The sequence below is a fragment of the Notolepis coatsorum genome, assembly GCF_963971535.1.
Source record: "Notolepis coatsorum genome assembly, chromosome: 7".
Lineage (NCBI taxonomy): Eukaryota > Metazoa > Chordata > Actinopteri > Aulopiformes > Paralepididae > Notolepis > Notolepis coatsorum.
In genome coordinates this window covers 177093191-177103460 of record NC_140171.1, presented here as the reverse complement: position 1 = coordinate 177103460, position 10270 = coordinate 177093191, and the positions used below count along the sequence as shown (strand labels likewise).

Genomic DNA, 10270 nt, shown 5'->3' with positions numbered 1-10270 from the left:
GTCCCTTGTCTTGCTGTCCCTATCCTACCTTCCTAACTGCCTCCGCATATGAAATTCTACCTTCCCTTCGCACCTGCTGGACCATTACCTCTAGTTTCATCGCCTCACAACCCCAATACGCTACACTATGCTTCCCACCACAACTACAACACTTCGGCTCCACTCCCAGTTCACACTCACTTACACACCCTATAAACAAGTTCCCATCCCCCAACACCTTCCCGTACCGTACCTCACCTAACTGCGCTTTAATGAGCTTTGACAGCTGTTTCGGCTCTATATCCTAACTCCCGTCTACTCCCTCAAAACGCACCACTACATTCAACCCTCCAAAACCCTTTCCTCTACCCTCATCCTCTGACCCACTCAAGCTATCTCCCCTCTCTTTCTTCCTCTTACTCCCCTTCCCCTCACTCTTCTTCTCCACCTTTGCCCACCCTTCTCCCCCACTCTCCTCCCCACTACACTCCATACAGTCACCACCCGAATCCTTGCCCTTGCTATTCTCACCCCCATCACTGTCGTTCCTCTCCTCCTCGAGATATCTATCCATGAGCAATTCCCACTCCTTGCGACTCCATTTGTATATCAAGTCCTCACTGAACTTGTTCCAATCTTCATCCACCCAAAACCCCGGATAATCTTCCATGGGCCGGGGCCAACCATGGAAACTACACGTCTCAAAAACTGACCTGTGAGCCTCCCACCTAGGGTGACCAGATGCAAAAAGTCCAAAAGTGGGACAACAGTAAGATTTTGGTGGGACAAAGTGGACAACAGTAATATTTTGGTGGGACAAAGTGGGACAGATAGATAAATTAGAATAACTGAGTCTGGCAAAATGACAGGAGCTAGTTTCATACCAGTCGGCTGACCTGTATGAATGGGAGTGTTGTACTGTGTGATAGACACTTGTTATCTCCGCTGCAGTGACCTTGTCCGTCTGGCTATCATTGTTTGGTTTAAAAATAAACTTATCCATAGATCTGGATGTTTCTTTTTGGTGAACCACTTTCAAGTGAGACTCACGTCCACTGTGGCGCTTCAAGTCGTATTCTCCTCCATGCGCAATTGAAAACAAACTATGACACAAAACACAGAAAGCCTGCTGCGGATTGCCTGCCATCTGCCTCACCCAGTCATGTGTCGTTTGCCAGTCTTGGTTGTAACTGCAGGTCCGTTTCTTTTTACTGCTTTCCATCTTGAACTAGTTCGCTTGTAATGTTGTTGTGTTTTTTTTGACCAATCAGATTTGCGATATGAGGTAGCGTCACAAGTTCAACTCTCACGAGCAGAGCAGTGCGCTAAATTACTATAACCAATCAGATCTGCGATATGAGGTAGCGTCACGACTCAGTCACGTCACAAGCAGGCAAGCAGCGCGCTAAAGTACTATAACCAATCAGAGCAATGTGTGTGGACAAGAGGCGGGTTGCTACGTTTACTGTCTGTAGGGAGGGGCTTTTAGACGCATGTTTTTTTTGGCTTCGAAAAGAGGGACATCCTCTCAATATGAGGGACGCGGGACATTTGGTCAAATGGTGGGACAGTACAACCAAAAGGGGGACACCTGGTCACCCTACCTGAGTAGTCCCACCACTTATCACTCCCCTTCGAGCCATCAATCAAACTTCTAAATGACTCTGCCTCCGTCTCCACTAAATACTTCTTCTTCTTCTTAGGCATCTTGCTACGACCAAACTCAATTTTCCTCTCCAAACAAATCTCAATTGATTTCGCAGCAGCAACAACAACCCTCCACTTCCGCGTTCCCCTCTCCTCGCCGGGCTGCTCTCTCTCTCTCTCTCTCTCACTCTCTCTCGTCTCTCTCTCTCATCTCTCTCTCTCTCTCTCTCTCCTCTCTCTCTCTCTCTCTCTCTCTCTCTCTCTCTCTCTCTCTCTCTCTCTCTCTCTCTCTCTCTCTGCTCTCTCATCTCTCTCTCTCTCTCTCCCCCCCCCCCCCCCCCCCCCCCCCCAGCCCTTCTAGGTTCGGGTTTGAATCTCTTTGATTGTCGTTGTTATTGTGACGTCACCAGGAAGGCGACACACACACGAGTTGAACGTGACAGACGTGAGCGACATGAATGGATGCAGATATACGAACGAGTCAATAAAGGAATCTTATTGAACCTCGGGTTAAGCCTCGTCAATATAACATGGTGTCAGAAGTAAAATTGGAATAAGAGGATGGCGCAGTTTCAACTCCGATGCCATTGAGTCTGCAAGGCAATCTTGCTGAAAATCGGAGGAATTGGACACAGCGCTTCGAACTATTTAGCATCGCCAGCGGCATCTCAGAAAAGTCTCAAAGTGCAGTGTGCGACGTTTCTTCATGTCGCCGGAGAGGAGGCGATTAAAGTATGCAATACTTTTGTCTTTACTGCAGAAGAAAAAGACAAAGTAGACATACTGAAGAAGAAATTTCAGGACTATTGTGAGCCCCGGAAAAACTTGCCATATATAAGGCACATATTCTTCACACGTGCACAGAAACAGTCAGAAACAATAGATGCCTATGTCACGGATTTAAAGTATAAAGCCAATGATTGTGAATCTGGTCAGTTGAACGAATCCCTGATAAGAGACAGGATAGTGTGTGGCATAACTAGTGACCAAGTAAGAGGCAGACTGTTAAGAGAAGCAGATCTAACACTAGCAAAAGCCTTGGATATTTGCCGTGCGAGTGAGATCACAACCAGTCAAGTGAAAGCACTGACAGAAGAGGTGGATGTGAACAGACTGAGAACAGTCAGGCCAAAAGACAGTAAAGTTGCAGATAGCACAGGTCATACTGAACCAGATGAGTCAAGTTGCTACAGATGTGGTTACAGACATGGAACAAGGACATGTCCGGCAATTGGGCAAACATGTAAATCATGCCACAAGATAAATCACTTTGCCAAGGTGTGTAGAGTGCAGGGCCCACCACAGCACCAATATAAAAAAAGCTGCATGCAATTGAGCAGAGTGAGAGTGATGAGGAGGAAATGTTCATCGGCACAGTCGAAGTGGAGCAGGAAAAACACACCAGACTGATGGAGACAAAATTCAAGGAAAATCCGTGGAATGAAACAGTGAGTATAAACAGAAAAGCAGTGACTTTCAAACTGGATACAGGCGCTGACTGCAACGCCATGTCAGTGAAAACGCTGAATGAACTGGACGTTAGAGGCAGACTCAGGGTGAGCAAATGCAAACTAGTTGCTTTCTTTGGGCAAAATATTTCACCACTGGGCAAGAGAGCACTGACATGTGAGTACAAAGGCCAAAAGCATAATATAGAGTTTGAAATTACACAGCAGGATGTACCAGCTACACTAGGCGGAGCCACTTGTGAGAAACTAGGTTTAGTAAAGAGAATGCATGACATTTCCAAGGAAAGTGATGTTCTTTTTTTTGTATTTTATTTTTTTATTATTTTTTAAACAAACACATAAACAAACATGACAACACACGATTAGATATACAAGCATTAACAGTGCACATCAATTAAATCACTGTTTAGATAAATGTCTTATACAAGATATACCCCTAATACCTGCTATCTATTCCCCTACACACATATGCTCTTGCTCGCACCCCCCACCCTGGACCCCCCAATGGATAATCCATCCATTATCATTTGCTCCTAACCAGACACTACCATTATATGCTAGCTTTTATTCTCTCTACCACTTCTAACCACATTGTCAATTTGGATTCATTGAGACCCAAAATTCTTGCTGTATATATTTCTAGATAAATCACATCGAGATATGTAAGAATCCAGACCTTTCTGCAATTTTTTTCCGGTTGAAACCATCGTGATGCTATCAGTTTTTTAGCCACTGTAATACCAGATAAAACCAATCTCTTTAGCTGTATAGGTACTGCATAGGGCTGGGCGATATGGCCTAAATATGATATCACGATATTTTCTGACCTTTCGGCGATACACGATACGCATCACGATGTTTTTCTTTTTTTCCCCAAACAATTCATTATGAGGCTTACCAAGACAGTATTTGAGTTTGCAAGCTAACATTAAAGACAAAATAAAATACCCATGCATTTAGCATTTTTATATTATATATTAGATTTAGATTATTGGATTATTAGATTATATATTGCATATATTTAGCAATGAGATATTATATGATTTAGATATGAAATATGATGAATTGAAAATGGGGGACCCTGATGTAAACAAGACGAAAGTCTTTCTCTGGTCTGCATCCTCCAGTCCACTGTTGACTGTTGTTGTATTGAGCTGTACTGTATTGTACCCATGCTGCAATCTGTTAATAACGTTTATATTCATTCAGTCGGCAAACAGAATCATTTTGATTGACAGTCGCGTCTGCCAATTACGTCACATCGCTTGCACCCGCCCTGCTGTTCTTAGCACCAATCGGCAAGCGCGTATTCATTTTTTACTTCCGCCATTCGAGAGCTCAATGAAAACAACAATGGCAGCGGTAGCTCGCCGCGGCCGACGTTTAGCTTTTAGCTCTGCAGAATGACTAAACGACTGGAGGCATAATGATTTTACTGCTACGGATGTTATAATAAAAGCCTTTCCATACATCTGTCTGATTGAAAACGTTATTAACAGACCGCAGAATGGGCACAACGGAGTCAGCACGGGCTGAGATATGAACGACTAATGCTTGCTATCTATCTAGGTCGACCTCGGTCGTTGCTATGTAAATACGCTGATGTTATTGAAAGTGTAACTATATAACGTTAATGCCACAAAACGAATGCCTTTGTTATCATAAGTAGTAACTTTTGATGCAGTAGTGTGTGTGTGGGGCGGCGCTGTTCAAAAGTGTCAACGTGTGGACCAGATTGACGCAACACAAGCCTCTTGGGCAAAACATCACGATATCCACGATACGTTTAAAAAGTGTATCGTAGGGGTGGACGGTATAAACGGTATTAGGGGTGGGAATCATCAGTTTCATCACGATACGATACGATATCGATTCTTTGGACAACGATACGATATTTGCCGATATCACAAAGTCTGCCACGATACGATACGATACGATTCAATTCAGGTGTCTGCGATCGATATGAGGCGATATTATGTGCCCATTTAACACAATCAGTCACATTTAGATCAACTAAAAAAAGGCTACGGAAATATCAATTGATGTATTTATTTTTGAGCTCTTCCAGACATTTAAATGAAAAACAATCTATTGTTTTTAATACAAATAGACCTCCTGTTCACTTTTGTTTTTATATATTGAGCTTTAACACACACACACACAGACACACACACACACACACACAGTCCCCCACAGCCCCCACCCCTCCTCCTTCCAAGTCCCCTTTCCACTCTCCTGTTCTCTCTCACGGTTAGCTGCTTAGCTTTTAGCAGCCAACGCGACGTTCATTTAGATATTTAACGCGACGTTGGCATAAAGGAATGGCGACGATGCAACGCCTGTTATATGCATTTGACCCGTTGCGGGGAAAAAACTGCACAGACTTATATCGGCTCGCAAAATAGACGCTCTGTAGTGCTTTACAGCAGACGCAAACACTGCTGTAATTTCTACACGGAGTTTCACAATACTGGGCGCCGGCGGATATGACTCGCGGGGATTTTCAAAATAAGAGTATCGCAATATGAATCGATCTTTTTACGTTGCGTCGATCCTATTTGATTATTGATAATAGATCGATATATCGATCTGGATCGATGTATTGTCCCACCCCTAAACGGTATACGGTATAAACGGTATGAATTTGCTCTACGGTATGGATTTTGACTATACCGTATAACCGGTAGTGCAGCTCTAAAATAGCAATGACGTCATGTAACCACAGCGCGACTATTTCACTCGCATTTGCCCCTAAAAATAGATAGAATTAGTCATAGATAATAGATATGTGCGAACTAGAAAAAGTTATTTAGGAGGCTTCGCGCAGTGGGCGTGCCAGCCCCTCCCGCACGCATGTAAACACGGGTCTACTGTCTAGTAGTCTAGTGGGACGGGACGTCTCCCTGAGCTAACGTTAGCTTAGCTACCGTTACAAAATGACCCAGTCAACTATTCACTTTTAGTTTAATACATGATGAGGCATTGTCTAACCGAACGGTATCTAGTCGGCCAGCTACCGATAGCTCCTGACATCAACAAACGCTCCATCAAGTCTAGTAGAGTAGACGTGTATGATAGCTCCGTTAGCCGTTAGCTCACGTTAACGCAAATTAGTTCACCGTTCAAAACGAAATGTCCCATTGAACTAAATAATTCACTGAGGCGTTGTATTAACGTTATATATCCGGCTAGCAGTAGCTACAGATAGCTCCTGATATCAATGTCTTATAACACTGATTCGATGCGTATTCGAGCTGAGGGCTTGCTAACGTTATAGTACCAATACAATAGGGTCCAGGTGCAGCGCCGGAGAATCCTGGCCGTAGCTCTGCTCGAGGCTACTAGAGTATAGGTCCAGGTGCAGCTCTGGAGAATCCTGGCCGTAGCTGGAGGCTACTAGAGTACACACAGACAGTGGAGCTTGTTGCGTGGTGGCGATGTCTCGCAGATAATACAAGTACAAGTCTAATTATATAATATATATATTTTATAAAAAAAAAATAAAAAATTATATAAAATAAAAAATTTTTTTTATCAAAAACGATGATACCGTGATATATACCGTTACCGTCTATGCTTCAAATTATACCGTGATATAAATTTTAGACCATACCGTCCACCCCTAGTGTATCGTTAACACTTTGGTTGCCTTGGGTTAAATTAATGATATACCATAGATTGCCAGCGCTATTTGTCTATGGAGAAAGTCCCCTTCTTTGCAGGGCTATAACTTTTTAAATTCTATTGCTACATTGCCATTATTAGGGCCCATTCAAAGTCCTATATGTATTGTTCATTGTGTAGCAACGTTAAACTTTTTCATTCACATATTCATAGTAAAGTATGGTCTAATGTATAAGTATGTTTTCATCTCTTTCTGCAACTTTCTCCAGAACGTGATATATAGCCCCAAATGCATTATATTGATGATGAAATACAGTTTGATGGCAATCAGCGCGATATAAAAAATTCCAACTAGACGTACTTCTAGAAGTTACTACACGTCATCTGATGTTGACCGGATGGGCGAGGGGGCGTTTATAATTCCGTGGGCAGCGTTATACCAATCATCTAATGTGGGTCAAATGTTGATAAAAGCAGTTAGTATCGAAGATGGTAACGTTACACGCTGAAACTCACCCCAGTCTCCGCGCGCCGTTGGGCGATCATCGTCGAGTAGAAATTTTATCATTATGGGATATATTATTACCCGGTCCATCTCCAGCTTGTATAATGGTATATACGTCCAAATCATGTTGTTTATCGAGTTATTGGCAATCGATCGCTATGTAGAGTGACGAGCTAGAGTGCCGGAACCTATACCGAGTGGCCGGAAGTAATAGGGCCGACCAGCAAAACCTCTACTGCGCTTCCTGTTAAGCGGTTGCGCCGATCGGCCACCAGATGGCGCTCCTGAACCGCCAGAGAGCTCAGTGGGTCCTGCTGGTGGATATCAGGCCAGCGGAGGGGGAATATGAATCCGATTCCAGATTTTTGAAATATTGATATAAGGACGCTGTACAGCGTCCCCCGGCAACTTTAGCATGGCCAGCAATGACGCTGTAAAGCGTTTTTAGGCAGTCAAAGTGTTAATGAACTGTACCCGATATTTATATAATATCGTCATATCGCCCAGCCCTAGTACTGCATACTCAAAAACATCATTCAGCAGTAATACAGAGGGGTGTACAGGTATATTCAGAATTAAGAGATTTGATAATTGCTGGGTCACTTCTTTCCAGAATATCTTAACTGGTGGGCAGTCCCAGTACATGTGCATAAATGTCCCCTCGTCCCCATTTGTACATAAGGAGCATTTGGAGTCTTGTTTAAGACCCATTCTGTTCAGTCTTATAGGAGTCAAGTATGTCCTATGAATATAGTTAAGATTGATTTGTTGATGGTCCGGGTTCCTTGATGCGTCGAACATTTGCCCAGGCTTCTTGCCAATCAAAATCTTTTTCCAGGTCTGGTATATCCCTCCTCCAAACAGAGTCTAGGTGGAGGGTTTCATACGAGGCCGTTAGTAATTGATGATAAAAATCTGATACAAAACCTCTCGATGTCTCTCTTTCATAGAAAAAGTTGTGGTATCTGTGGTGTACAATTGGTATCCTTAATGGAACACTGTGAGCCTTCAAACATAACAATAATTGTGCGTAAAAATAATATGTGGAACCGGTGAGATTAAATCTTTTTCTATTTCATCATAACTACAAATACCCTGTTTGTTGAAAACATCTCCTAATGTATGTATTAGGGGTGCACCGATATATCCGTCGGGTATCGGTATCGGCCGATAAGTGCCTTGTTGACTGCAATCGGCCTATCGGCCGATAAGCTCAAATGTGCCGATAGCAGTCGCCGATAAATAACCATCAATTTGTGTAGCGTCAAAAGGCAAAAAAAAAAAGTTCACTCGCGACCTACCTGCACAACGCCCGCCGTCCCCCACACACACACACAAGCTACTGCATCAAAGTTACTACTTATGATTAACAAGGCATTCGTTTTGTGGCATTAACGTTATATAGTTAGTGTTACACGGACAATAACATCAGCATATTATTATTACCCATAGCAGCAAGGCATTACTCCGAGTCCGTTCATTAGCTATCGGGAGATGCAAGACTAACATTACTGGTGAAAATGTGATTTGCGTTGGAATACTCCTTTGCCAACTTGCTGTACTTTGCTTGCCGGTCTGCAGCCATTATTGCTGGATTATGAATAGCCCCAACTTTAGCCAAGGTAACGTTATGGCTAAACCTTTAACAATAGTTAACGCTAGCTTTCGGTTAGCTGTTCAATGCTATTAATAACACAACTCCCCGTCAACACCCTCTCTCGGGAAGATGGCATTTAAGAAAGTATCTGCTGTTAAAATGACACAAACATTTGTTTTGTGGCATTAACGTTATATAGTTAGTGTTACACGTTCAATAACAAGCATATTATTTACCCGAAGATAGCAGTAAACAAGGCATTACTCCGTTAGTCCGTTCATAGCTCAGTTCCATTCCGTACCCAACTACCCATTCTGCAATCTGTTAATAAAGTTTTCAACCAGACAAATGTATAGAAAGGCTTTGTTTTATTATAACATTTGTTGCAGTAAAATCATTGTCTCATTTGGTCATGCTGTGGAGCGCTGGTCGGCGGGCCGGGCAGCTAACGTATTAGCTAGAGCTGCCGCGGTATTGATGTTTCCCTTACCGCACACATTTGCAAAATATTTCCTACCGCCGCGGTTTTTACCGCACACACACACACACACAAAAAAAAAGTTTGAATGCATTTTTTTTGTAGTCTACTCTTTATAGCATATAGCCTGCCTCTAGTCTAAATGTCTATCTTTAGAGGATGACTTTGCAGCATGAATATTGTTTGGGATTCGGCATGCACGCATTCGTTATTAAAAGTGAAACACGGATTCGAAGTCTCCCCTCGGTGTCGCGAGCAGGGGTGGTAGCGGCGCGCCCGCCGGTTACCCCCCGACCCTTTCTTCTTCTTATTATTATAACTAGGGGTGCACCGATATGAAAATTGGCCACCGATACCGATACCGATTGTTCAACTAACACAATCGGCCGATACCGATACCGATACCGATAATTGTGGCAAAAAAATAAGTATTTTTAATTTTTTTAATATTTTTTTTAATTTTTTTTTAATTTTTTTTTAATTTTTTTAATGAAACTACTGTATATTTGTATGTGTGTTTGTATTTGTAGGCCTCTTTACTTACTTAAAAAAGGAAACATCAAGAAATATGTTTATGGTATCACTGATCCCTCTCCCAGTATCGTCTGGCGGCCTGCAGAGGGATACTATTTTCTCAACCAGAGCTTTCAACCAATGCAATGGAACCATTCTGGCGGCCTGCAGCGGGATACTATTCTCTCAACCAGAGCTTTCAACCAATGCAATGGAACCATTTTGATTGACAGTCGATTCGGCCAATTACGCCACACCGCTAGCACCCACCTCCTGCTTACCACCAAGCGAATATTCATTTTTCTACTTCGGGGCATGCCGCCATTGATCTGCTTGTGAGAATGCGAGTCAAACTCAGAACCACAACAAGCTAATAAGTTAGCTGCCCGGCAGTGCCCGCCGACCAGCGCGCTCCACAGGATGGCCAAACGAGACACAATGATTTTACTGCAACAAAT

The 10270-nt window shown here is 43.0% G+C and overlaps 1 protein-coding gene across 2 annotated transcripts in view; it reads left to right on the top strand.

Annotated features, from left to right (window-relative positions):
* Window positions 1–2278: 2278 nt before the first annotated feature.
* The window catches only part of LOC311231974 (uncharacterized protein), a 68065-nt gene continuing 60073 nt past the window's right edge, over window positions 2279–10270 (top strand). For both annotated transcript variants that reach the window (XR_014619895.1, XM_084318619.1), the window contains exon 1: window positions 2279–3074. Coding sequence is in view for 1 of the 2 variants with exons in the window: in XM_084318619.1 (XP_084174745.1) it covers window positions 2988–3074 (87 nt within the window). In the remaining variant the exon portion in view is untranslated. The remainder of the gene's footprint in view (window positions 3075–10270) is intronic.